Below are 27,964 nucleotides of genomic sequence, written 5' to 3'. Positions count from 1 at the left end.
TAAGGTTGCTCCAGGAGAGCGGTTTCCTCTTTGGGAATGAAGGGGGGCTGTAGAGGAGTGATAGGGGGCTGCCTGGGGGTGTAGGGGTGCTGCAATAATCTGGGGCTCTCTGGAGGAACAAAGGGGGACTCTGGGGGGATGTATAGGTCTCCCGAAGGTGTATAAGGGCGCTCGATGCGGCGATGTGTCTCGGGAGGAAGGTAGGGCCTCTCCAGAGGGACGGTTGCCACCGGGGGGATAAACCGAAGGCGTGGAGGAGTGTAGGGGGGGTTCGGAGGAGCCCATGGGGAATCTAGAGGAGTGTGTGGGGGATCTGGGGGAGCTTGGGGGGGAACTGGAGGAGTGTAAGGGGGGTCTAGAGGAGTGTAGGGGTCCTCAATAGAATGGGATATCTTTGAGGGAATACGTGGAGGTTCTAGAGGTCTTCCAGAAGAGGACCCTGCAAATAAAAAGAGATGGGACCCTATCTTATCAGCTGACAGGGAGGAGACATAGTTGGGCCCTGTGGGGAGAACAGGGGGCTCTGGAGTGAGATAAGGCTCCTGTTCGGGAACGTATGGAGGCTCCACGCTGATCTTGACTTCGGGAGGAATGAAGGGAGACTTCGGAGATGTCGGGGGGATTTCTCTGGGGACGTACGGGAGAGGCAACGCTGTCGGAGGTAATTCTTTGGCATAGAAGGGCGGCTCCAAGGTGACCAGCTGCTCCAGAGGGACGTACGGAGGTTCTAGAGATGGAGGTAAAAACCCCGATGGAACAAAGGGGTCTTGCAGGGCAATCGTGGCCTCTGTTTCTCTCAACAGGGCCTTCAGAGTGGCCTCCTCTTGGTCATCCTCCTCGCCCTCGTTGGACATGACGAAGGGTTCTGCAGCGCCGTCCATGAAGTTTTCTTCCAGGTCTTCTACGGGTGGTGAAGTCACCGTTCTGATGGGGAGGAGGGTCACAGAACTCTTCGGCCTGTGCTTTGGGGGGTGGTCCTCCTCTGGGGTGGTCCCTTCGTCGATTTCAATCATTTCTCCCAGGATCCACTCAAGGAAATGCCGAACAGAAGTGTAGATTCCTGGGCTGTTCGCCTCCCCACAGCCCTTGCCCCAGCTGGTGATCCCCAAAATGTAGAACAGAGAGGTGGTGGAGGTCCTGCACATCAATGGGCCTCCGCTGTCCCCCTGCAGAGAGCGAGAGAGAGAGAGCAAAGGGGGAAGCGTCACTTGAGCAAAAGGGGAACACTGGGGCGGCAGAAGTCCTCCCTATATGACCACGCCTGAGCCCAGAATTCATGTTGCTAAATGAGAAATTTGTCAAGTGAACTTTGTCCCATTTTACCATTTCTTGACACAGTTGTTGCGTGAATCACTGTAGTTGCTAAATTAGTAACGAGGTTAAGTGAATCTGGTTTGCAACATTGACTCTGCTTGTTGGAAAGTCGTAAAAGATGGTCACGTGACCCCGGGACACTGCGGCCGTCATAAATATGAACCAGCTGTCAAGCATCCAAATGTAAATCACGTGACGCTGGGGATCCTGCAATGGTCATGAGTGTGGAAAATGGTCCTAAGCCACATTTTTCAGTGCCGTTGTAACTTCGAACAGTCACTAAACCAGGGTAGTCAACCTTGGCTTTTTTATGACTCGTGGACTTCAACTCCCAGAATTCCTGAGTCATAAAAGAGCCAAGGTTGACTACCCCTGCACTAAATGAACCATCGCAAGTCAAGGACTACCTGTACCAATAGTCATAGGTGCCTTGGGAGCAATCCCAAAACCTTTGGAGCATCCCTTGAACATCAAATAGGTGAGCAGTTCCCAAAACACCTTGACGGCACCCCACTGGATGATGAAGAACCAATCGGGGGGGGGGGGCTGGGGAGAAGGGGAAAATTTGTAACTCTTGGCCAGTCTAAAGAAAAGAAGAAATAGGGGAGACATGATGGCAGTTATTCCAGTATCTCAAGGGCTGCCACAAGGCAGAGGGGGTCACAATATTCTCCAAAGCACCAGAGGGCAGGACGAGAAACAATGGCAGGAAACTGATCAAGGAGAGAAGCAACCTGGAATTAAGGAGAAACTTCCTGACAGGGAGGACAATTAACCCAGTGGAACAGAAGTTGCCTCCAGAAATCATGGGTGCTCCATTCACTGGAAGTTTTTAAAAAGAGACTGGACTCACCTGTCTCAGATGGTATAGGTCCTCCTGCTTGAGCAGGGGGCTGGACTAGAAGACCTCCAGGGTCCCTTCCAGCTCTATTCTATTCTATTCTATTCTATTCTATTCTATTCTATTCTATTCTTCTACTTCATTCCATTATTCTATTCTATTCTATTCTATTCTATTCTATTCTGTTCTGTTCTGTTCTGTTCTGTTCTGTTCTGTTCTATTCTATTCTATTCTATTCTATTCTATTCTATTCTATTCTATTCTATTCTTCTACTTCATTCCATTATTCTATTCTATTCTATTCTATTCTATTCTATTCTATTCTATTCTATTCTATTCTAGTCTTCTACTTCATTCCATTATTCTATTCTATTCTATTCTATTCTATTCTATTCTATTCTATTATTCTATTCTTTGCATAGGAATATTCAGATCTAGCTTTACTTTCACTGCAACCACTAATCCTTAGTAAACGAATCTAGCACTTAAATCAAATGGAGCCGAGGGTTTTTCTTTCCTAGGGACCTGGCTGGGGAAAACCTGACAGCCAGTGCTATGCACCAGGAAGTGTCCTGGCTGACTGACTGTATTCTTCTGCTGCTGCTGCTGCCCGATTCCTCCATTTCTCCAACTGTCACATTCCAATCAGCCATCAGTACTTCTGCACCGCTTAAGGATGCTGGTTTTAGCATCTCTTGCCCCTGGCCAGGGAAGTCAAGTTCTTCTACCACTTCATCTATAATCAAAGGTGACGAAGAAGCAAGTACTGGAGCAAGTAACACCAAGCAAGTCACCGGAGGCCAAAATCACAAAACTGCATGTGACTTATTTTGTCCACATCATGCAGGGAAAGCAAATCTGTTTGGAAGAGTTAGCGGAAAAAGGAAACCAGCCCCCCCCCCCCAGACGACATGGCCTGGCTGGATACCCTCAAAGCTGAGCGCAGAACGACTCAAAGGAGCAGAGCAAGATCGGAAGCCCTGGGGAGACCTGGCCCAGAGCATTGCCAGGATGGATAACGTCAGCATGGATGCTGCCTAAATATCCATAACTGGGTTGGAATGAATCCGTCATGTATATGATTCTCAATCAATCGGAATAGAGCTGGAAGGGACCTTGGAGGCCATCTAGTCCAAGCCCCTGCTCAGGCAGGAAACCCTACACCATTTCGGACAAATGTCTGTCCAGTCTCTTCATAATAATAATAATAATAATAATAATAATAATAATAATAATAATAATAATAATAATAATAATAATAATAATAATAATAATAATAATAATAAAGTTGGAAGGGAGGTCATCTAGTCCAAACCCCTGCTCAGGCAGGAAACCCTACACTATTTCGGACAAATGTCTGTCCAGTCTCTTCATAATAATAATAAAGTTGGAAGGGACCTTGGAGGTCATCTAGTCCAACCCCCTGCTCAGGCAGGAAACCCTACACCATTTCGGACAAATGTCTGTCCAGTCTCTTCTTAAAAACCTCCAGTGTTGGAGCATTCACCGCTTCTGGAGGCAGGTTGTTCCACTGGCTAATTGCTCTCACTGTCAGAAAGTTTCTCCTTAGTTCCAAGTTGCTTCTCTCTTTGGTTAGTTTCCATCCGTTGCTTCTTGTCCTGCCTTCAGGCGCTTTGGAAAATAGATTGACCCCCTCTTCTTTGTGGCAGCCCCTCAAAACACTGGAACGCTGCTGTCCTGTTATTTACTGGGTAACCGCTATGTACCTAGTTAACCATTTTCTCCTTGAGTACTAGACCTTTTCCATTCCCTCATAGGGGCTTGTGCACGTATCACCAGTTACCCGATAGAAAGTGGCCCATTCAGATCCATGTAAACACCTAGAGTACATCACGTTTCTGCTTTAACAACAGCTTTCTTCGTGTCAAGTCTAAAAAAAAATTAATAATTATTTAAAAAGTGAATTTTCCTGATTAAATCATTGATTTTTCTGTCTGAATCGCGGTTCCAGCGTCAGCAGGAAATTGCAGGGAACTCGAGAAGAGGCTGGGGTTCAGACTGCCCTTTAAACTGATTGTTATGCAGGAACATTGATGAACGAAGCAGAAACGGGTAGCAAGATGCAAGCTTGCATTTCAAGGACTGTGGGGAAAGGGTCACCTCATCATCAAATCGGGAGGAAAGCAAACCAGGATGGACCCCAAGACCGAGACCGCTTCTGGCTGACCGCCTTATTGCTGATATTGCTGGGGGCATTTCCTGTAGAGGGGATGTTCTTGTGGCTGTGATTTTATCTCACCCTTTTTATGTGCAACTCAAGGTGGTAAGCAGACTTAGTCTCCCTGACCCTTATGTTCCCCACCACAGCAAACCTGTGAGGTGGTCTCGGGCCAAGCCCANGCCTAAGGCTTGAACCACCCCGTGCAATTTTTCAGGAGAAGTAAGCAGTGATGGGCAATGGGGGAGAAATGAGACTGGCAAAGTCATAGAATTGTCATACAGCTGGAAGGGACCTTGGAGGTCTTCTAGTCCAACCCCCTGCTTGAGCAGGAGACCCTATGCCATTTCAGACAAATGCCCTTCTTCCTGTCTTTCTCCTCTCTCAAAATAATCATCCCCTTTTCCTAAGACAGTTTCGAGAATAGAATAGAATAGAATAGAATAGAATAGAATAGAATAGAATAGAATAGAAAAGAAAAGAAAATGTGGAATGGAACTGAATGGAATAGAATAGAATGGAATGGAATGGAATGGAATGGAATGGAATAGAGTAGAGTAGAGTAGAGTAGAGTAGAACAGAACAGAACAGAACAGAACAGAACAGAACAGAACAGGAATAGAATAGGAAATAGAATGGAATAGAATGGAATAGAATAGAATAGAATAGAATAGAATAGAATAGAATAGAATAGAATAGAATAGAATAGAATAGAATAGAAAATGTGGAATGGAATTGAATGGAATAAAATAGAATGGAATGGAATGGAATGGAATGGAATGGAATGGAATGGAGTAGAGTAGAGTAGAGTAGAGTAGAGTAGAGTAGAGTAGAGTAGAGTAGAGTAGAGTAGAGTAGAGTAGAGTAGAACAGAACAGGAATAGAAATAGAAATAGAAATAGAAATAGAATAGAATAGAATAGAATAGAATAGAATAGAATAGAATAGAATAGAATAGAATAGAATAGAATGGGAATGGGAATGGGAATGGAAGAATAGAATAGAATAGAATAGAATAGAATAGAATAGAATAGAATAGAATAGAATAGAATTCTTTATTGGCCAAGTGTGATCGTGGCTCAGCTGAGTCACCTTTTTATGAATCGGGACTTGTTAGAGAGACAAAGGAAATGGAGTAAGGTGCAGTTAATTAAAAAGTTACAATCCTTTAAAAATAGATTTCCTCGTTTAAGGCATCGATTTTTCTGCTTGAATCCTGTTTTCCTGTGTCAGCAGGAAACGCCGACAGAGGCTGACAATCAGGCTGCCCTTTAAACTGATTGCAACGGGGACACCTTGATTAACGAAGCAGAAGCAGATAACAAGATGCAGGCCTGCATTTCAAGGACTGTGGGGAAAGGGGTCATTTCATCATAAAAGAAGAAGGAAAGCAAACTGGGGCTGACCACGAGACCGAGGCTAGCAGAGTAAGAGTAGGGGGTCCTTACCTGGCAGGTGTCGAGCCCTCCTTCCTCATAACCAGCACACAAGGTGTTAGGACTCATTGCCCCATTATACCAATGACTGCTGTTGCATTTCTGGGTGTCCAAGATATTCAGTTTGGCTTCCTGCAAAACATCAGAGGTCTTCACACCTCCAAGTAAAGGAAATAGATTAATTTGGCTTCTGCCGTGTCATGGATGTCCGCAGTTCCTCCTTTCCCAACACCCCCTGCCCCAGATTACTTAAGAACTAATCACAAGACCTCCACAAGTGTCTAAAGAACAATAATGCTTTATAAAACTTTAGTAAGGCCACACCTGGAATCCTGCATCCAGGTTTTGGTCACCATATTGCAAAAAAGATGCTGAGTCTTTGGGGAAAAAAAGTGCAGAGAAGAGCAACTAAGATGATTAAAGGCCTGGAGACTAAAACATATGAAGAATAGCTGAAGGATTTGGGTATGTCGAGTTTAATGAAAAGAAGGACTGGGGGAACACAGGAGTATTCCAGTATTTGAGGGGCTGCCACAAAGAAGAGGGATCAACTTATTCTCCAAAGCACCAGAAGGCGAGACAAGAAAGAATGGATGGAAACTCATCAAGGAGAGAAGCAACCTAGAGTTAAGGAGAAACTTCCTAATGGTGAGGACAATTAACCAGTGGAACAGAAGTTGTGGGTGCTTCTAAGAAGAGACTGGACAGCTGCTTGTCTGAAATGGTATAGGGTCTCCTGCTTGGGTTGGACTAGAAGACCTCCAAGGTCCCTTCTAGCTCCGTTGTACCCTTAATTGGAGTAGAAGAGGGCAGCTCATGGTATGAGCTAAAACTTCATAACATCTCTAGATCTTCTCAAGATTGCAGGAGCTAACTAGAAGAAACACACTCCTTCCCTCCCACATGCACACACATGCAGGGAGCATAACCTGCGTGCAATGAAAGATAAACTTTGGTTAACCCTTGTCCTGTCAAATCTGAAGGGAGAAGGGTAAGGAAATGTTGCACGCTTCAGCAGAAAAGAAAAGCTAATTAGGAACTCGGCAATATCTGCCCGGCAGGATTTTCAAAGCTCTCCTCGTTCGCCCATGCGGACGTCCATCTTCTTACTGTTTTCAGCGGTGATTCCCCAGCCAGTGGCAAAGCAACTTGTGAAGTTGGTCTCAGAGCCCATCGTGACCCGAGGCAAGCAGGCTGGCTGCACGTAGTCATTGAAGGCCACTGGGCTGTCCAGCTCTATCAGCGCGACGTCATTATCCTCCGTGAGAGGATTATAGTCTTGATGGAGCACGACTTTGCTCACAGTGTGTATCTGCACATCGTCTGGCAACTCAGAAAGATCGGTGGCGCCCACCACGATCCGCCAAAGATGCAACGAGCTGCAGAAAAACAGAGCACGGTTAGGAGGAGACCCGCTGGAGCCCGTGAGAGAAAGCTCTCCCCGAATTCCAGCTTGTCAAGAAGGGTGCTTCCTCAAGCTAGGTAGCAATCATTGCTAATAATAATTCCTTGTGGCCAGGTTAGTATGGCCTGGCCGGGTGGACCACCTGCATGTGATGGAAGGTGGACCTGGAAAAGGAGTGGGGGGAATCTTGGGAATGCCACAGTTTCCCAAGGTGGACCCAGCACATTCCAGAGTGGGGCCCAAGACAAGAAACTGCACAGTCCTGAGCTGGGTGGGGAAGGGAGGAAGAGATTGTAACCACACCCTGAAACCTGTCAGGGTATGTTTAGCAGGTTAGAAGGTGGTGAGATTCGTCCATTAGATCTAGGCCAGGGGTAGGCAACCTTGCCTCTTTTATGACTCGTGGACTTTAACTCCCAGAATTCCTGAGCCAGCTATGCTGGCTCAGGAATTCTGGGAGTTGAAGTGCACGAGTCATAAAAGAGGCAAGGTTGCCTACCTCTGGTCTAAGCAAATAAAGGATGCAAAGGATCGGGACCATGCAGTTCAGAAGGGATTTATTGTTCAAGCTTATGTACCTAAGAAACTAGTCAGCTAAGGGTCAATAGTAAATTGGGGCCAGATAACAGTGAACACAATTTAAGAGGGATTGGGCTTAGATTGTTTGTGGCAATGTAACAGTTCATAGGTGAGGAGGCACTTAACTCCATCCCCTCTTCTTCCTCTACATCCACTACATCCAATCAGTCTCATACGTTTCAACCTCAAACTAGCTACTTTATTGTTCACTGCCTATAATACAGGAATCTCCCCAGATTGGCAATTCTCCCTTGGGAGTCTAGTGAAATGTGTAGTGAGTCTAGGCTAATTCCTCACTTAAGCCCTCTTCCCAAACCAGGATGGTGGCTCTCCAACAGATTCAGTTGGATTTCATTGTGCCGTCTTTGCCACCGGATTAAGGCAAAGGAAGAAGATAAGACTAATTGGGCCATAAATAAGAAATATCACTACGGTGCCATGTAGATAACCCCGCTTTGATTTTGTTAGGTATCGGATGGGACACAAGGAAACATGGATAGACTTTGAAGTTAATGGGAGTTAGGTCAGGTCAAGGTTTCAGGGATTTCAGGAACGCTGCCCTCAATTTAGGGCAGGGGTAGGTAACCTTTTATGACTCGTGGACTTCAACTCCCAGAATTCCTGAGCCAGCATGGCTCAGCTTGGAAACCTCTCCCTTTCCCTTCAGCATGGCTGGCTCAGGAATTCTGGGAGTTGAAGTCCACCAGTCATAAAGCAGCCTAGGCCTACGGCAGGGGTAGGCAACCTTGGTTCTTTTATGACTGTGGACTTCAACTCCCAGAATTCCTGAGCCAGCCTGGCTCAGCTTGGAAACCTCTCCCTTTCCCCTCAGCATGGCTGGCTCAGGAATTCTGGGAGTTGAAGTCCACCAGTCATAAAAGAGCCAAGGTTGTTTACCCCTAATCTAGGGCAAGGTAAGAGAATCTAGAAAGCCTGGGGTTACCTTCAGTTTCTTTCCCACACTTCCTTCAAACTCTGGACCGTGTGATTTTTTTTTTTTTTTTTTAAAGTCCACCCTGAATGGCTCGCTTCTTCCTACCCCAAGGTCAGCTCCATATTCCTTCTAGCCCAGCCTCTGAAGACACCCTGCCGAAGGCTGACTACTGCAGATCATGAACACGCCGAGAAAGATTGCATATTCCAAACCCAGGGCTGAGACCTCCACGGGTTAATATTATTTATTTATACTGTATGCCGCCCATCTCCCCAGTGAGCGACGCTGAGTGTTTGCCCAGGGTCAGTCTCACCAGCCTCTTCGCTACAGAGATCCGGTCAGATGCCGATTTTGTACACACCTCTTCTTGGTCTTGAAGCAATGAGCCGCGGTGAGGACCCAATGCTCAGTCAGGAGGGACCCCCCACACGAGTGCCGAGGTCCGTTGGAAGAGGGGATCTGGATGCTGACAAGCCACGGCCACGTTCCCGGCATGGCATCGATGCCACCCACAATCCGCACATTTCTGCCATGCTTGGGCGCCAAGGGCCGCTTCCCGCAGGCTGAAGGGGAAACAGTGAAATGGGTTGGATTGGGGCTAAGACAATCCCACTCTAGCTGTGTGGAACTGCCAGAGCAGATCTTTGTAGAAGCCACCAAACCATCAGGGGATTCACCTGCCCAATAGTATGGGAAAGGGTACACGGGGGCAGAAACTGGCATTCCTTCCAGTTACAGAATAATAGAGTTGGAAGATACCTTGAAGATCTTCAACTCTCTGCTAGAGCAGGAGACCCTATACCAGTGGTAGGAAACCTTGGCTCTTTTACAACTCGTGGACTTCAACTCCCAGAATTCCTCAGGAATTCTGGAAGTTGAAGTCCACGAGTCGTAAAACAGCCAAGGTTGCCTACCCCTGCCCTATACCATTCTGGACAAATGGCTGTCCAGTTTCTTCTTCAAAACCTCCAGTGATGGAGCACCCACAATTTCTGAAGGCCAGCCGTTCCACTGGTTGATTGTTCTCCCTGTTAGGAACTTTCTCTTTACTTCTGGGTTGGTTCTCTCCTTGGTTAGTTTCCATCTGTTTCTTCCTGACCTGCCCTCAGCTGCTTTGAAGATTGATTCCTGTGGCAGCTCCTCAAATATGGAAAGATTGCACCAATCTCGCTCTCCCTGGCCTGACATCAATCACACCACACCCTACTTCTGGATCTGTTTGCTTGCCATCCTGACCGGAACCTTGCAGGAAACATGTTTCCACCCAGGACGGTGACCTGGACCTGGACTAATTAAAGCCTTTCCTGTAGATCTTGATTTTTATTTTATTTTTTTGGAATGGCTATTTCAGCACCTGTTGCTTTGCAAGATTGTCAATGCCTGCAGTTATCATCTCAAGAAGAAAATGTGTGTGTGTGTGTGTTTGTGTGTGTGTGCACACCTATGTATATATCTGGTTAACCGGTCAGCTGGAACTTTGAAAGGGGTTTAGAGGGACTTTTGGAGCACTAAGTCACCTGAGGCTCTGGATGACCTCCGGGATCAGAGGCAGTAGTCTTGCACAGCATAAGCAGGAGATGGCTATGCTGATGTCCCTCTTGGTTGACTCTTGTGGGGACATTTGATTGGCTGTGAAGTAGGAGGGGCGGTGGCAAAAGCAGCTTTGACACCGTCCAGAGATTTCTGACAGGGGTCCTTTAATGGGAATGGCTGTCACAGGTCACTCAGTTTCACCTCTGCTTGGTGCTCTGTATGTTTAGAGTCATCGGGTACCCTAGTTACTGTCGGACTATAGTTCCCAGCATTTCTTTCATTGGCCAAGCTGTCTAGGACAGCTGGGACTCATAGGCAGATGCAGTTGTTGGGCTACTTAACGGGCTCTTAGTAGCATTCTGACCTTCTTTGGTGTTTATGGCCCAGATCTTCAGGGGTGTCCAACAATTCTGGGTAGATTATTTCTTTATTATGATTTAGTATGATATACAGTAATTCCTCAAGGATTTGTGAGGAAGGATATATCGATGGGGCCGTTCCTTGCATCACCCCCCATCACTGCTCCAGGTATTTATAAAGGAGAGGCATGTTGTAGGTTTTTTATGCAACCATGAAGGCCTCGGGTAGGTGATTCACTGCCCACAGAGGGTGTGGCTGCTAGAAATAGCAAACCTGAACTCCGCATCTGGAATTAAAAGTCTCGGGTAACAACCAAACTTCATAAAATAATTAACCTGAGCTGTATTTAAGGGTACCTTGCAATGATCAAGTAGCAACGTGACTGCTCTGGGCACTGAGACCATCGGGGAACAAAATTGTCGTGTTTGGTCTTTTTAGGGTTTTAGACTAGAGGATGGTTGGATCAGGTGATCAGCCTTTGATGGGTCCTCTTTGGCTCCCCCCAGTTCCTACAACTGGGAAATGCTCTGTGTCCCAAGGATATTGTGGAGTCCCAGGTGGGCTTAAAACAGGCCCCTACTGGGCAGTCAACAATGTGTGGGCCTCAACAGGGGCACTGTGGACAGCACTTAAATTCGTTGTGAGTTACACAATAACAATAAAGATATTCTATTCTATCCTCCTCATCCTCCTCCTACTCCTCTCCTCCTCCTCCTCTATGCAACCCGTTCCCTTCTAGCACTGATGATGTTACCTAGTTTGGGTCATGAAACATCTGCAAGAGAACAACCCAGCTCAGAGAGCACCAGGGACCCCACACTCTTCCTCTTCTTCCTCCTCCTCCTCCTCCTCTCCTTCCCCCTCCTCCTCTTCCAGACCTTACTCACTCTCTGGATTGTAGCCCTGTGTCCCCCACAACTGCAGCAAGACCACGATTGGCAGAAGCAGCCCTGGCTGGGTCTCCATCCCCAGCTACGGCTCCTGGCCTCTGTTCTCCATTGTTCAAGTGGTGCCACAGCACTCAGATGCCGACATCAGCGGGTTCTCCTTCTGAGTTGCTAGGAGACGGCTCTGGCCGGAAGGGAAGGGCCACTCAACCACTCCTGGCCCAGACCGGTGGCCTTCGGCGTGGAGGAATTCCTGGAGTGAAGTCAACCCTGTCTTGGATTCGCACAGGCCCGGCCGTAATGGGGGTCCAAAGAACTGCTGAGGAGGCAGCTGGTGGTCATGGCAAAGCTGGTGAAATGTCTACCCCAGGGGTAGGTAGCTGTGCTGGCTCAGGAATTCTGGGAGTTGAAGTCCACGAGTCATAAAAGAGCCAAGGTTGCCTACCCCTGGTCTACACAATAGAGCGAGGCTGACTGGGGAATTCTGGGAGTTGAAGTCCAGCCCTCTTAAAGGTGCCATGTTTGAAACCCATTGCAATGGAGCTTCTGGAGGCCTGAACATCTTCTACAAGGGTCTTTATACTTATATTAACCGTTTTTCACACTTACGACCGTTGCAGCCTCCCCACGGTCACGTGATGCTTGGCAGCTGATTCTTATTTACGATGGTTGCAGTGTCCTGGGGGAGTCACATGGTTCCTCTTTGGCCACAAGCAAAGTCAAGGGGGGGGGAAGACGGGTTCGCTTAACAATCGTGTCACTAGCTTAACAACTGCACTGATTCAGTTAAAAACCGTGGCAAGAAAAGTCGTAAAATGGGGCAAAGTTCACCAAACGAATGTTTCACTTAGCAACACAAAGGTTGGGTTCCATGGGGGTCATAACTAGAGGACTACCACCTGTGCCTAAAACAAGTCTGCTTTGGAAGGTTGCAAGGGTTTTAGTGCCGCGCTGACCGCAGAGGCTCCCAGCCATTGTCCAGGTCAGAAACTGGTGGGAACTGGTTGTGACTGGCCTCCCTCTCAGGCCATGGAGGGGACCTCGTGGGTGAGAGGTCCTCCGTGGAAAAAGGGGGGCCTGACCGATGGCCCCTTGATGGCACTGCGCCAGGTGCAATCCTGTCGGTGGGTTTGCAGTCTTGGGATTCCAAGAGAGCAAGAAACTGCCGTCCCGCTTTATGTCCACAGGGTTCTCACACACACACATCTCGCACAGGCGGTCCTCGGCTTGACAACTTAACCACCCTGCTATTAACGACGACAGGAATTCCCTTAACTGAGACACGGTCGTAAAATGAGGCAAAACTCACTTAACAACCCTTTTATTAACAGAAATTTGGGGCCCAGCTGTGGTTGTAAGTCAAGGACTACAGCAACCTTGATTGTGGTTGTAAGTTGAGGACTAAAAGCTCGTGGTATCCAAAGCAGAACATCCAAATTCAGCCAGAGTTTCATCCCATCCAGCATTAACCTTGCGAACTCTCAAGCTTCCTCCTTCCATTATATATTCAAGATGGACAGTATTTAATATTTATTTGCTACGTGTATGTAGGGGTGTGGGTCTATACATATGTTGTTCATAGTATGTTTAGGTGTGTGTCATGTATGTGTTTCACTTTGAGAGCGGGCAACTAAATTTCATTGTTGATGTGTGCCATCGTGCCCACAGTATAAAAATGACAATAAAGGTTATCTTATCTTATCTTAATTGTCATCATAAGTTGAGGACTACTACCTAAAACTGTATGACTGTAATACAGTTATAATAATAAAATAGAGTAGTTCTCGACTCGCAACCGTAACTGAGCCAGGAACCAGGATTATGAACAATGCTGGCCACTAAGCAGGTCATCCTGTGAGTGATCTTTTATGACCTGTGAGTGATCTTTTATGACCTCTTTTTCCATGATTATGCACCAAACAGACTGTCTGCAAGGGGTGTTTCCCCCCCCCCAGAAACTAGAAGTAAATGCCGGTTACGCAAACAGCCACAGATGAAGGCCAGTCCGGAGCACTTCAAGGGGGGAGGGGCGGCCATTGGAACTTGAATCTGGGTCATCAGTACTTTTTGGGGAAGGTCAGTCGTAACTCTGAACGGCTGCTAAGGGACCGGTTGTAACTCAAGGGCAACTACCACATTTTTAAGAAATCAGAATTTATTTTCCAAATGCAGAAAAATCACCCAGGACTTCTTGTCAACGTCCACAGTATGATATCCACACTCAGTGTCCACAGCATGAAAAAAGACTTGCAAATTAAAATTAAACTTCAAATTAAAACGATTAGCATTTTTTCCCCATCTTTGAAGAAAGCAGCGGAAAGAAACTTAAGGCTTAGGCTCTCCTGCTTCAGCAGTGGGTTGGACTAGAAGACCTCCAAGGTCCCTTCCAGCTCTATCATTCCATGCCCTGTGTAGCAGCTTCCTCTTCAGATCCACTAACTTCCAGTTCCCTTCAGCCTCCAACCCCAGTGGTCTCTGACAGGGAAGAACGGCGCATTATCTTCATTCCTGATGAGTTTGAAGTTTTAAAGACGGGAAGAGGTGCAGCTGCAGGAAACAGATAATCCTCTCCCTGCCAAGGATGGTCACCTGAACATCTCATCCAGCAGGATAGATTGCTCCTGATCACGGAGCTTCCCCGACTCAGAAAGCAAGATGGGATTCTCCCCCCCCCCCCGATTAAAAAAGCAATTGCAGAAACTCCTTGGGAACGTGTTAAAATGAACGCGCTGTTCTGTCCACGGGTGCCAGAGCCAGATGTGGGCTGTGGGTGACGGGGTGTGTGAGGAAGGAGGGGGGCTAGGAGGCGCAGCGGCAGCAGGAGGGCTTGGGGCTGCACTGGGGGGAGCAGCAAGGCTGGAGCGAGGGGTCGCTGCCCAAGGCCAGCTGGCTCTGCCCAAAGGTCATGCCCCCGTCGAAGGCGGCTTTCAGCAGGCGGGTCTCCTTAAGGACCTTCAGGATTTCGGCCTTCTGGGCACCGGCCTGCAGGAGGTTGTAGTTCTCCTCAGGGTCCATCTCCAGGTCGAAGAGCAGGGGGGGCTCCCGGGGGGTGAGGTTGGCGAAGCCGCTGCAGGCCCGGTCGGGGGTCGCGGCGCTGTTGAAGGATCCTGGGGGTCCAAAGAGAGACGGGAGGCCCAGCTGGGCATTGGCCGTTTCATTGCGCCTGGCCTTCCTGGGGGGTTTATCTTTCTAATACTGTGTAGGCCACCCAGAGTTACTTTGTGNTCTATCTATCTATCTATCTATCTATCTATCTATCTATCTATCTATCTATCTATCTATCTATCTATCTATCTATCTATCTATCTCTATATCTATTTCTTTCTGTCATCCATCATCTATAAAGTTTTCTACAGCTGCTCTTAGGAGGTCGTAAGCCACCCAGAGTCTCTTGACAGTGAGATGGCCAGCATATAAATTTGATAAATAAATAAAGGGCTCACCTTTGGTGAAGAAGTGAGCCTTGTATTTGCCGTAGCGGACGGCAAAAACCCCATATAATTCATCGGGAGCCGTCGGGTAGAAGAACATGGTCTGACGGGGACTCTGTTGGAAGAATCAGAGAGGACAACATCATCCTAGCCCTGATGAGGTTCCCTAGCTGGGTCATGAAATGTCTGCAACAAAACATCCAGCTGAGGGAGTATCAGGGACCCCCCCTCCTCCTCCTCCTCTCACAAATCCTCCTCCCTTCTAGCATTGATGATGTTCCCTAGCTGGATCATAAAACATCTGCATGAAAACAGCCAAGAAGAACTGAAGAAGCTTCTTGGATGAGAAGCGAAATGTTTTCAAGGAAAAAAAAACCCCCCAAAAGTCGAGTTGCCTCTTGAGAAAAGCGCCTTTGGGACCAACGGGGCCCGAATGATGGAGACCCTTTTCCAGGACAGGGAAAGCGAGTCCCCCCCCCTCACTCCCGCCAGCCCACCCCCCCCGGAAGCCTACCTTTCCTTTCCCCAAGAGGAGGGGGCTGAGGTCATATCCGTCCAGCGTGACGTTGGGGAGAGGCACCCCAGCCAGCGCGGCCAGAGTGGGAAGGATGTCCAAGGTGCTGGCCAGTTCATGGGTCACTCCTGGCGCCAAGAGAGAGCAGTCAACGAGGGGCTTATCGAAGGAACATCCGCTCTGCCCCTGCCCCACGACAAGCCCCTCCCACTGCCTCACCTGGCGCAATGCGACCTGGCCAATAAGCCACGGCAGGCTCCCTCATGCCCCCTTCATAGGTCGTCCCCTTCCCACATTTGAGCAAGCCCGCACTGCCTCCTCGGGAGCCACGCATCATCTCTGGGCTGCCAAGAAACGAGAAACGATGTTTTAGGAATCATCCTTGGACCTCAGGAGCAGCCAAGCAAGTTTTGAACAGTAAGCAACGTATAAACAGTTTTGTTTTAATCCTTTACTGGGGAAAAATTGTTCTCCTGCTCCTGCATCTATAAATTCTGGGCCTGTTTTGTAAGGCGGGGGGAGGGAGAACTATTATTATTGTAATACAACTATCGGCATTCAACTAGGAAGGACAATATATGTGTGTGGGTTTTTGTCTTTTTTTGTTTTTAAATGCACAATTTCTTTAAAAATGTTTTGTCTAGTCTTCTTTTTGAAGTTTGCCAAATGGCAACTAGACTTTCTTGGGTTTTTTTTCCCTTGAAAAAGTTTCGCTTCTCATCCAAGAAGCTTCTTCAGTTCTGAAGAACACTGAAGAACTTCTCCAGAACTAATGAAGCTTCTTGGATGAGAAGCAAAAGATTTTCAAGGGAAAAAACTCCCAAGGAAATCCAGGCGGTTTTGGGAAAAGCGCCTCTGGGACACAGCCACGATGTTCTGTTAAACTGGATTCTCTGCTATTGTGAGAACCCACCCAGACTAAGCCGAGGTGCTTCCATGGCAGCAGGATCTGTTACCGATGGTCACAAAGGATTGCCTGGCCTACTCCAACCCTTGATGCTAAACGGACGCAAACTGACCGTTCCTGACCCAAAGACTGGCCCGGTTGCACACTCACCCATTGTCAGATGTGAAAAACACCAGCGTGTTTCTGTGGACGCCGGCATCCTGCAGAGCCTGCAAGAGGGAGCCCACCGAGGCGTCAAACTCCAGGAGGGCATCGCCATAAGGCCCTCTCAGGGACCGGCCCGTGTAGTTTTGGCTCCCAAACTGGGGATAATGGGTATGCTGCGCAGAGGGAAGACAGACACAAACATCAACGCTGTAAGCCGGCCAGGTCATTGGGTTGAGATGGGCAGCTATAGGAATTGAATTGAGTTAATTAATGAATGCAGAGAACAGCAACAAAGATGATTAGGGGGACGGAGGCTAAAACATACGAAGAACGGGGGGCGGCTGGGGTGGTGGTGGAAGAAGCAGAGACAGAGAAGCACATCGCCCCCAGGACACCCAGGGCCAAAGGCCATCAAGCTTTCAATCAGCCCCTCCAGATAAATGGGAGGCTACTTACAACAGTTCGTTTAGTGACCGAAGTTACAACAGGACTGAAAAAAGCAACTTAGGGCCGTCTTTCACCCTTATGACCTGACAGAATCCCCCGGGGTCACCTGGTCAAAATTCAGTAATGCTTGGCCATTGACTCCCTTTTAGGACCGTCGTAGTGTCCCGGAGGTGTGTGTGTGACGGGATTCCCCTTTTGTTGGCCTTCTGCCAGGCAAAGTCCGTGGGGAAGACGGATTCCCTACTTCACGACCGTGTTACCAACTAAGTGATTCGCTTAACAAACGAGGCGAGAAAGGTCCTACAAAGGGAAGGAAAAATTCACTGCCTCGCTTAGCAGCAGAAAGTTTGCGGTCGTAAGCCGAAGGCTGCCTGCATAAAATGGGCTGATGTTTACCCCCCCCCCCAACCTCCCCCCCCCCAAATCCCAAGTCGATCCCGGAAGACTCACGTGAGAGGCGTAATAGAGCAGGAAGGGCTGCTTGCGCTGAGCGGAATCCAGGATGAAATCGCGCGCAAAGTTGTTGTAGTGGCCCTCCAGGCGGGGGAAATATATGGGCTGCTCCAGGATGCTCTGGTTCAGGAACAGGGGGACAGGGACCACCCCCTGGTCGCAGACCCCAAAGCACCGAGTACGGGGTGGGAAGCAGGTTAGGTTCTGGCAGGGGCCCTGCAAGAATAACGTAGACTAGAGTAACAGAGTTGGAAGGGACCTTGGAGGTCTTCTAGTCCAACCCCTTGCTCGGTGGTTCCCAGGGAAGGCAAGCAGTCTGGGAAGATTCTTGCAGACAAGAATATTTTAAAAATGTGAATTAAAAGGACAAAGAAACAAAAACACACAATATCCCCCCCTAATTGAACACTGAGAAATAGATTGCAACAATAATAACTCCCCCCCCCTTTGCAAAGAAAGTCCAAGGTTTATAAACTTTTACATCCATTTGCAACCCAACTGACCTGTCCTATATTGTACTGTGTACCGGTATGTGAAAAAGAAAAAAATAGTTAACAGGTTTAAACCACAGCAAGGCAAGGCCCTCCGTTAACCGTCTGTTACTGTAATTTATTTGTAGAAAGTGAAACAGAAAGTGCTTTTTTATCTTTTGGGTTTTGTATTTTAATCTTTTGAATAAAATAACAGCGGTTAAAGTTGCTTGCTGCAGCTGTTTAAGAGTTCCTCTGGTTGCTTGGACCTCACATACATACACAAACACACACAAACACAGCCGTCTTAAAGAATCTAACAAAATATATTAAAAACAAAAACAAAAAAAATAGGGACCGTGACGACATCTTGGGTGGGGTCACCTGTAGCAGAAGCCACAAGCAGCTGTTTAATCCAGTCATTTATTTGTAAATCTTAGTCTTAAATCTAAACCAGGGGTAATCAACCTTGGCTCTTTTATGACTTGTGGACTTCAACTCCCAGAATTCCTGAGCCAACTGTGCTGGCTCAGGAATTCTGGGAGTTGAAGTCCACGAGTCATAAAAGAGCCAAGGTTGACTACCCTGATCTAAACCATTATATACAATTTGCAAATTTTCAGCCAGGAAAATAACCCCCAAAGGCCTGGGGGGCTGGTTTTATTTGAGTTCTTTCAGAGCAGAGATTGTCAAAGAAATTGCCTGATCAACTAAACCGGCGATCCTGTGAATTTAAGAGGAGTGGACTTCAATTCCCAGCATGCCGGCTGGGGAATTCTGGGAGTTGAAAAGTCTAAAAGTTGCTAACCTTGAAAGATCTTGTTGCTGCCATCAGCAGCTGAGGAACACACACACACACACACACACACACACACACTTCCACACACACACACACACTTCCATACATTCCTCCTAACTTCCCTTCATCTCCTCCTATTTTCTCCAGATGATTGAAGTGTTTTATCTAGCTTTTAAAATCTTGAGGAAATTATGTTCATTCCAGATTGGCATTGAAAGGTTTCCTCCATTCTGGAACGAATTCCAAGTCCTGTTCACATGTTTCCAAGCTGACTCAGAGTCCGGGGTCTGAGCTTGGTGGTCTTCCTGCAGATGTTTCATCGCCCATCTAGGTGACTTCATCTGTGCAAAAACTGGAATATTCTTTATTGGCCAAGTGTGATTGGAAACACAAGGAATTTATCTCTGGTGCATCAGCTCTCAGAGTACACACAAATAACGAAGTGATAAATCATAGATCCTAAATCATAAGTTGCAGACTACTATATGGGTCAATATCTCTGGAAAGAAGCAGTGATGAAGGAGTTAGGGATTTAGCTCGGAGATGGCACGGAGGAAGAAACTGTCCTTGTGTCCAGTTGTTTTGGCAGGCAATGCCCTACAGTGATGTCTTGAGGGGGAAGCTGAAACAATTCATGTCCAGGATGTGAGGGGTTTGTGGATATTTTCTCAGCCCTCTTTCCTCTGAAGGGAGACGGCTTTGCTTTCTGTTTATACGGCAGTCGAGGAATCTCCAACTCACACAAACAATCAGACAGTAAACAGCAACCTAATCAAGAAACCACCAAGAACACTTCCAGCAACTCTGACAAGGTGAAACACACACATATAAACACTCATATATAAACCCCCCTCCCTTCTAGCACTGATGATGTTCCCTAGTTGGGTCATGAAACATCCGCAAGAAGACCACCCAGCTTAGAGAGCACCAAGGACCCCACAGTCCTCCTCCTCCTCCTCCTCCTCCCCCCCACCCCACTCTACAAACCCAATTCCCTCCTAGCACTATGATGTTCCCTAGTTGGGTCATGAAACGTCCGCAAGAAAACCACCCAGTTCAGACAGCACCAGGGACCCCACGGGTCAACCCAGAGCCACGAAGATGCTCTTCTACTGGGATTCAGACTCTTCCACCCAAGGGGATCCAAGTGGAACGACAGTCCCAGGGAGCCCGGAATCCCCACCACGCCACCCCTGCGGCTTCTCACCTGGTCGTGCGAGTAGGGTATCCCGAAGAAGTGGTCAAAGCCTTGGTTGGTGGGCAGGAACATGCCCTTGGGACCCAGGCCCAGATGCCACTTGCCAACCATGGCTGTGGTGTAGCCGCGCTCCTTCAGCAATTCGGCCACCGTCACCTCGGACAGCGGGAGGCCTCCCTGCGAGTCGGGATAAAAGACGCTCGGGTAGATCCCGGAACGGGTCTGGTAGCGTCCCGTCAGGAGGGCTGCCCTGCGCAGAGAGAGAGAGAGAGAGAGAGAGAGAGAGAGAGAGAGAGAGAGAGAGAGAGCATGAATGGAAAACCAGAGATACAGAGAGTCCTCGACTTACAACTATTTATTTAGTGACCATTCAAGGTAACAAGGGCACTGAAAAAAGTGGCTTATGGCCGTTTTTCACACTTACGACCGCTGCAGCCATCCCCAGGCTCACGTGATCAAAATTCAGACGCTTGGCCACTGACTCCTATTTATGACGGCCGCAGTGATCCCCTTGTGCGACCTTCGGACAAGCAAAGCCAATGGGGGAAGCCAGATTCACTTAACAAGCGTGTGACCAGCTTAGCAATCGCAGCGATTCACTTAAACACCGGTCGTAAATGGGGGCAAAATTCACTTGAGAACTGTCTCACTTAGCAACAGAAATTTTGGATTCAATTGTGGTTGTTAAATCAAGGGCTACTTGTAGAGGGCGAGGTCCAATCACCATCAGAGGCAGAGCTGGAGGTCCCAAGTCCTCCCTAAGGAACACAAAGGCTGGAAGGTCTCCACGCTGGAAGACAGAGGCCACCTCAAGAGGTTTGGTTCCAGCTCTTGGCCCCGTTGCTCTTCTGTCCGGGCTCCGAGGCCAAGAGTCTTCTCCATGAACCCTCTTGACAAAAGGGGGGACCCAGACTCTTCTGAGGTGGCCATCAGAAGAATAGGAGGGGACCACTCTACCTGGAAGGGCTGCAGACGGAGCTGCTGCTGTAGAAGTCCGTGAAGCGCAGGCCCTCGGCAGCCATCCTGTCCAGGTTGGGGGTGGCGGAGGTGGGATGCCCGTAGATGCCCAGATCTCCAAAGCCCAGGTCATCCGCAAAAATCAGGACGATGTTGGGGGGCTGGTAGGCTGGCTCAAGGGAGGCCAGCAGCAGCAGCGGGCACAGGGCGAGGAGCCAGGACGGAGGCAAGGCTGACATGGTTGACCAGAAGGGATGCTGGCCAGGCCAGGTCAGCAGGAAGTCTGTCCGAGCCACGAAGCCACCCTCAAAGGCTCAGCTTGAGTGGGGCGCCAAAGGTCCACCTCGCCGTTTATACCCCACTGCTCTCCAATCAGGAGATCAGCACGTGGGACTCAACCGTCACCGGAAGGGTCTTCAGCCGGAGGTTGACTCTTCAAGATCTTCGCAGACCCCACGCTCGCTCCAAGGCTGCAAAAGAACAAAAGACTCAGGAAAAATATGGCAAAGACCTAGAAAACACAGCAATAAAGACAATAACAGGATATTTCAGGAGCTCCCAGTCCAGGAGCAGGCACCCACTGGTGCGTAAGATGGATCTGCGCAAAGGTTCCCCTGTCCAGGAGCCATAAGTCCAAGAGGACCCCCAAATGGTGTGCCAGACCTGCATGGGGAGCGTTGCCCCATCCAGAGTCAGAGGTGTCAACTCTCTTGACCCTGGGGGGGGGGGGGCAAAAACCCCAGCCACTCCATCTTGCTGGAATTGAGCACACTGATGATCCCACAAGCCCCAGGCTGCTGGATGACTCGTCCTACCACCTCCGTATACATGTTACAAAGGAACAGAGATATTGGGGCCCTGAGGCCCCCCACTTAATACAGCCCCCCACACACTGAGTGATACTAGCCACAGAGAAAGCAGGAGAACCACTGCAAAACAGCCCCCCCACTCTGAATCCCAAGAGCCGGTCCAGCATGGTAGATATCAAAAGCCGCCGAGATCCAGAAGGGCCAGGATGGACCCATCACCCTCAGCCTGAGCCCTCCAAAGGTCATCCATCCATATATATGACCAATGACGTCTCAGCACTAAAGGTAGTCCTCGACTTACAACAATTGAGCCCAACGTTTCTGTTGCTAAGCAAGACAGTTGTTAGTTTTGCCCCACTTTACGACCTTTCTTACCACAGTTGTTAAGTGAACCACTGCAAAGGTTAAGTTAGCAACACGGTTGTTAAGCGAATCCAGCTTCCCCTTTGACTTGGCTGCTCAGAAGTTTGCAAAAGCGGATCAAGTGTCCCCAGGACACTGTGACCGTCGTAAATACAAGTCAGATGCCAGGCATCCAGATTTTGGTCACGTGATCATGGGGATGCTGCAACGGTCGTAAGTGTGAAAAGCGGTCACAAGTCATTTTTTTTTCAGGGCTGTTGTAACTTTGACCGGTCTGTAAATGTAAATGTTGTAAATCGAGGACTAACAGTACAGGGTGCTCTGAATCCGGGCGGCTTCAAGAAAGACGCTCTCTAGCTGGGAATTCCCCACCCTCCCCCCACCCTTCCCTAAAAAGCCCAGCAGGAGGCCCCGCGGATGCCCCCCACCCACTTTCGCAGAGAGCCCGGCCCTCCCCCCACCTCCAGAATCCCACGAGAAGCCCCCCCCCCAGAAGCCCTCCGGCCCTCGGGGCTTTCCGAGCCGCGGGACCGACCGCCAAGCTGCCGCTCCTGCGGGCTGGCCCCGAGGGACGCCGAAGCCTGCCCCTCTGGAGGGCGCCCGGTTGGCGAGGGGGGGAAAGAGCCGGCTCCATTCGCGACGCCGCGGGCAGGCGCTGCCGGACTTAGGGCTGGAAGGGACCCCGGAGGTCTTCTAGTCCAGCCCCCGCCCCAGCTCCGCCCAAGGCAGGAGACCTCGGAGGCGAGACCGCGCCTGGAACCCCAAGAGCGCTTGGAGAGCACCCACCCACCCCCGAGACCCCAACCCGGCTGCCAGCGCCCCGCCAGCCCCGATGGAGCAGCGCCTCGGCCCCGGCACGGCCTCTCCTGCCGGCCCCTCGCCCTCTCGCCCGCCGGCTGCGCAGCCTTGCCTCGCTCGCGCCTCGGAAGCCCCGGTCCTCCCGCCGCGCCGCCGCCAGCTGTGCCCGCCAGCCCCGGCCAGAGTCACGCGGGCAGCGGAGGCGGCCTTCAAGAGCCGGGGCAGGGGGCGGGGCTTCTCCGGGCGGAGGGGAGGGGCTTCTGCGCTGGACCTTGACCGCCGCCGCCCCTGGAGCCCCCGCGGGGAGAGGCTGGGCTGCGGGAGGGGCTCCGGGCGGGGGACGGGCTGGGAGACCCCCCCTGACCCAGGCCCGGGGGGGCGGTGAAGGCGGGACCCCCGACCGAAAGCGCCCAGCCCGGCCCCGCTGGGAGGGAGCGGCTGCTTCTTTCCCACGGGGGTGGGGTGGTGCCTGGGGGAACCCCGCCCCCCAGGCTGGTGGGGAGCTTTTAAAACAACACAAACACCCAGAGATACATACAGACACACAACCACACACACACAGAGAGATACATACATATACACAATCACACATACAATCACATACACACACAACCACACACACAGAGAGAGATACATACATATACACAATCACACACACATACAATCACATACAAACACAATCACAATCACACACAGAGATACAATCACAATCACACACACTTAGATGCATACACACAAGCACAGAGAGAGATATACACTCAATCACAACCACACACACACACACACACCATACATACACACACACAATCGCAATCAGGCTGGCCAAGAGCGTTCTCCTCCCCCAAGGGGATGAATTGCGAGAGGCCTTGGCCCACCCCAGGTTGCCCGGCAGCCAAGACTGAAGGCGAAGGCGGCATTGGGGGGGGGGGCAGAGCCCAGCCAGAGGAGGCCCCAGCCGGGCAGATCCGGGTCCAGCCGGTGCCCGGAGGGAGGCAGCCCAGACGGCGGATGGCAGGCCGGCCGGCCGGCTTCGCTTCTGCTCCCTTCCTGGCCAGTCTGGGGCTGCCCAGGAAGCGGAGGAGGCTCTTTGGGGGTGGAGGGGGTGGGGGGCCTGGGGGGGGACCCATCGGGCACCACCGGGAACACCAGAGCTGGGGAAGGGCAGGGAGGCGGCTCTAAAGGCGTCTCCTGAGTCATAACTCCGGGTAAAAGACCTGGGTCTCATCCGGATGCAAGTCTGCCTTTAAATCAACCGGGGAAACCCGATTCACTTAACAACTGGGTTACTAGCTTAGCAACTGCAGTGATTCACTTAACAACTGTGGCAAAAAAAGGGGGGGGACAAAAGCTCACTTAACAAAAGTCTCCCTTAGCAACAAAGTTGTTGTAGTCCTAAGTTGAGGGCTACCTCCACTCTTACTACAACGCCCCTTTGACTTTCACTGGAGATTTTCAAGGAAAGATTGGGTTCCTCTGAAATGGTGCAGGCTTTCCTGCTTGAGCAGGGGGTCGGACTAGAAGACCTCCGGGGTCCCTTCCGACTGTGATTCGGTTATTCTGAACTCTGCTCAGGCCCCCTTGACCATCCTCCCCACACAACGACCCCAGAAAGGCTCCAAGGACCGAGAGGGCTCTGCCTACATTGCGTGATGCGCCGTCCCTCTAAGACCCCCACAGAGGCTGCTGGAACTTTCTAGAAGGAAAAAAAGTGGCACGGTACCCTCATGAGGGAGATGGAAAATCTGCCCGGAGACAGAGAAAGCCCGCCAAAAATCAAGGGGCGTGGTGAGGTAACTGCACTCAGCCAATCGGAAGAGCTGATGGAATCTACAGGCTGTATATCAGGGGTAGTCAACCTTGGCTCTTTTATGACTCGTGGACTTCAACTCCCAGAATTCCTGAGCCAGCACAACTGGCTCAGGAATTCTGGGAGTTGAAGTCCACGAGTCATAAAAGAGCCAAGGTTGACTACCCCTGCTGTATATAAACAGCAGTTGGGGGGGAGGCAGGGAGCGCCTGCCTCGAGATTTTAGTCCTGAGTGTGAATTCTTCACCTCTGGGCAGAAGTTCTTCATAAGTTGCCACCCAGCCTTGTGGGATCGTTGCCTGACACACGTCAGATGACACATCACAGATCACGTGAAGTGTTAGCACCACTTTACAAGGCCTTGGGAAGGCCACGCTTGGAATCCTGCATCCAGTTTTGGTCACCACGATATAAAAAAGATGTTGAGACTCTGGAAAGAGTGCAGAGAAGAGCAGCAAAGATGATTAGGGGGCCGTAGGCTAAAACATATAAAGAACAATTGCAGGAATTGAGTGTGTCTATCTAGTTTAACGAAAAGAAGGACGAGGGCTGACATGAGAGCAGTCTTCCAGTATTTCAGGGGCTGCCACAAAGAAGAGGGTGTTCATTTATTCTCCAAAGCACCTGAAGGCAGGACAAGAAACAACAGATGGAAACTAATCAAGGCAAGAAACAACCTAGAACTGGTATAGGGTCTCCTGCTTCAGCAGGGGGTCAGACTAGAAGACCTCCAAGATCCCTCAAGCTCGATTATTCCGTTATTCTGAGTTCCTGGGCACAGGGCCACATGCCCACTGAGCTCTCCTGGCAGCAGCCATTCTAGGGCATGGGCTGCCCAGCCTCAGGGCCTGATACCCAGGGAGGCTGCGGTGCCTGAAGGGCAGGGGTGTGAGTTCCCTGCCTGCCCCTCCCATGGTCCACACTGAGGAGTCTTTGTGAGTGCCAGCTGGGGGCGGATGCCAGCAAGCTGCTTCTGGGGAACAGCCAGCAAAGACCGGCAGGCTTCTGTACCCTTTAGCTATCCAGTCATCTGAAATGCCAAGCCCTCTCGCTTGGTCCCTAAGCAGCAACTCGGCCGAGGAACAGCTGGAAACTGTGCCTGGCTCGGACTCTCCATCAACTTGCCTCCCCAAAAGGGGCCACCGAATAAACTCCAGTCTCCACATCTGGGCTGCCGGTGGGGCGAGGAAGTCCCAAGAATGCACATCTGCTGGAAAGGGTGCCCATCCCATTGCCCAGGTAGGTGCTGAGTCCCCTGGGAGGGTTTTCTTACCCGTCTTCCACCCTGGACCCAATGGGGCTGCCTCGTCCCAAGGGTCTCCATCCAGATCGAGGGGCAGACCATAGGCAACCAGCTCTGCCCCATCGGGGTCACGTTGAGAAGATGGCACTGCCGTTTGACAATGACGCCTTGCCATTATCTCTGAGCAAATGAGCTTCTTTCTGATTGGGTCCCTGGGGCTGCAGGCTGTAAACCAAGTTCTGAAGGATTTGGTTTTGAAGAGCCACCTCTTCCCCTATTACAGTGATGGCAAACCTTTTAGAGACCGAGTGCCCAAACTGAAACCCCAAACCCACTTAGTTATCGTAAAGTGCCAACTCGGCAATTTAACCTGAATACTGAGGTTTTAAGTTTAGAAAAAACAACAACTCCTACATTAACATCCTTGGTCTTAAAAGAAAAACATAATAACAAAGCTTTCAGTGGTACACACAACTTTTTATTGAAAGGTAAAAGTTTGCATTTGGCATGCTTTTGAACCATTAATGTGATTTTTGCTGTTGTATGCATGCTGATAGTTTGTCTAACCTTGGCTCATACTTTGTAAGTTTGAGAGCAACACATTTCTCAAGCCCCTTCCTAGCCAAAACAAGCCTCCGGAGTGAGCATGCTCGCTCCGGAGGCTTGTTTTGGCTAGGAAAGGGCTTGAGAAATGGCTTTTTCCTGCGAAAACTTAAGCCAAAGAGCGAGGCACGCGTGCCCACAGAGAGGGCTCTGAGTGCCCCCTCTGGCATGTGTGCCATAGGTTCGCCACCACTGCCCTATTACATTCACCCAGCCCACCAGAACGGGAAGGCAGGGCATGTTAAACAAGTCCCATTGATTAGGGATGGTCATCTAGTGGGACCACAGAAAAGGGCCTTCTCAGTGGCGGCCCCTCTCTGTGGAACAGTGTCCTCTGAGGTATGGTTGGCCCTTACCCTATTGTTTTTCCAAAAGGCCCTAAAAACATATCGGTGGGCATGATGACCCCAACTGGAGACGGAGGCAATTAAGTGATCGATTTGATTGCGTTGCTGCTGCCATGGGGGTGAGTGGGGAGGGTTTATGGGTCTTTATAATGTGGATTTTGAATGTTGTAAACTGCCCAGATATGGGTGAGTTGGGTGGTCATATACGTAACACATAAATATACATATGTTTCATAAATAAAATTCTATAATTAGGCAAGCCCCACAATTGTGGCTTATTCAATAGACCATGATTCAAACCATGGCATCGTATGAGGCATGAACCTGGCCATGAAAATCTTTCCTGTTTTCTCATTGAATGGAGATCAGCCTCAGGATGTGTTTTGAGAATTTCTTTGTTAAGTGGTGGGATGCTGGCACCTTTCTTCTCCTTCTTCCTTCCCTCTCGATCCTCTCCTGCTGTGGGAGGCCCTTGACCCGCTGGACTTTGCTTCAGGAGGTGCACGGCACCTTCCAGACTTAGGAGGGAAGCGGGGGCCCATCAGCCTGTGCAGCCCCAATCATGCTTGGCATCAGGCCATTCAGTGAAGAACGAAGAGAAGGACTAGGGGAGACATGAATAACAGTGTTCCAGTATCTGAGGGGCTGCCACAAAGGGAGGGGGGGTCCACCTATTTTCCAAAGAACCAGAAAGCAGGGCAAGAAGCAACAGATGGAAACTAATCAAGGAGAGAACCAACCTAGAACTATGGAGAAATTTCCTAAAAGTTGCTAACTTGATACTTAAATTGAGGAAGTTGGAGAAGCAGGAACCATGTTGAGAAAGGAACCCATCCGGGACTTGATTTTAAAGGAAGCCCAAAGTCAGCAGAATGAAACCCTTATTCTGGAGCTTGAAAAGTGCATTTCATAATCTCAAAGCAGCAGCTAAGTAGGATTCTATGGCAGGAGAAGCTGATAGAAGAAGGAGATCAAAATGATGAGACTTCCTAGAGAAGAAGACACCAGGAGCACCATTCGGGGGGGGGGGGGAGGAGGAGGAGGACAGTAGAACAAATGCTCAGTGAAGTTCTGAAAACGAAAAGTCCCATAAAGAAAGCAGAAAGAGAGCCAAGAAAAGGGACTGACAGCCCAGAACCATAGAAGGGGCATCAGGAAAGGAAAAAATCAGAATGAGTTGGGATTGGCCAATGATACTAAGAA

At 49.7% G+C, this 27,964-nt stretch overlaps 1 protein-coding gene across 1 annotated transcript; it reads right to left on the bottom strand.

Moving 5' to 3' along the window:
• Positions 1 to 14,267: 14,267 nt before the first annotated feature.
• On the bottom strand, positions 14,268 to 21,030 carry ARSA (arylsulfatase A). Its single transcript, XM_015827923.1, has 8 exons — positions 20,792 to 21,030; positions 19,844 to 20,084; positions 17,365 to 17,583; positions 16,471 to 16,640; positions 15,633 to 15,757; positions 15,414 to 15,541; positions 14,912 to 15,014; positions 14,268 to 14,575 (listed from the first exon to the last, which is right to left on the bottom strand). The coding sequence occupies exons 1-8, from the start codon at positions 21,028 to 21,030 to the stop codon at positions 14,268 to 14,270; spliced, it is 1,533 nt and encodes a 510-aa protein (XP_015683409.1).
• Positions 21,031 to 27,964: the final 6,934 nt, after the last annotated feature.

This window comes from Protobothrops mucrosquamatus, unplaced genomic scaffold, assembly GCF_001527695.2.
Source record: "Protobothrops mucrosquamatus isolate PMUCROS unplaced genomic scaffold, P.Mucros_1.0 scaffold4072, whole genome shotgun sequence".
In the NCBI taxonomy this organism is placed as follows: Eukaryota; Metazoa; Chordata; class Lepidosauria; order Squamata; family Viperidae; genus Protobothrops; species Protobothrops mucrosquamatus.
The sequence above is the reverse complement of the archived record's forward strand: the minus strand, read 5'-3'. Positions and strand labels throughout refer to the sequence as shown.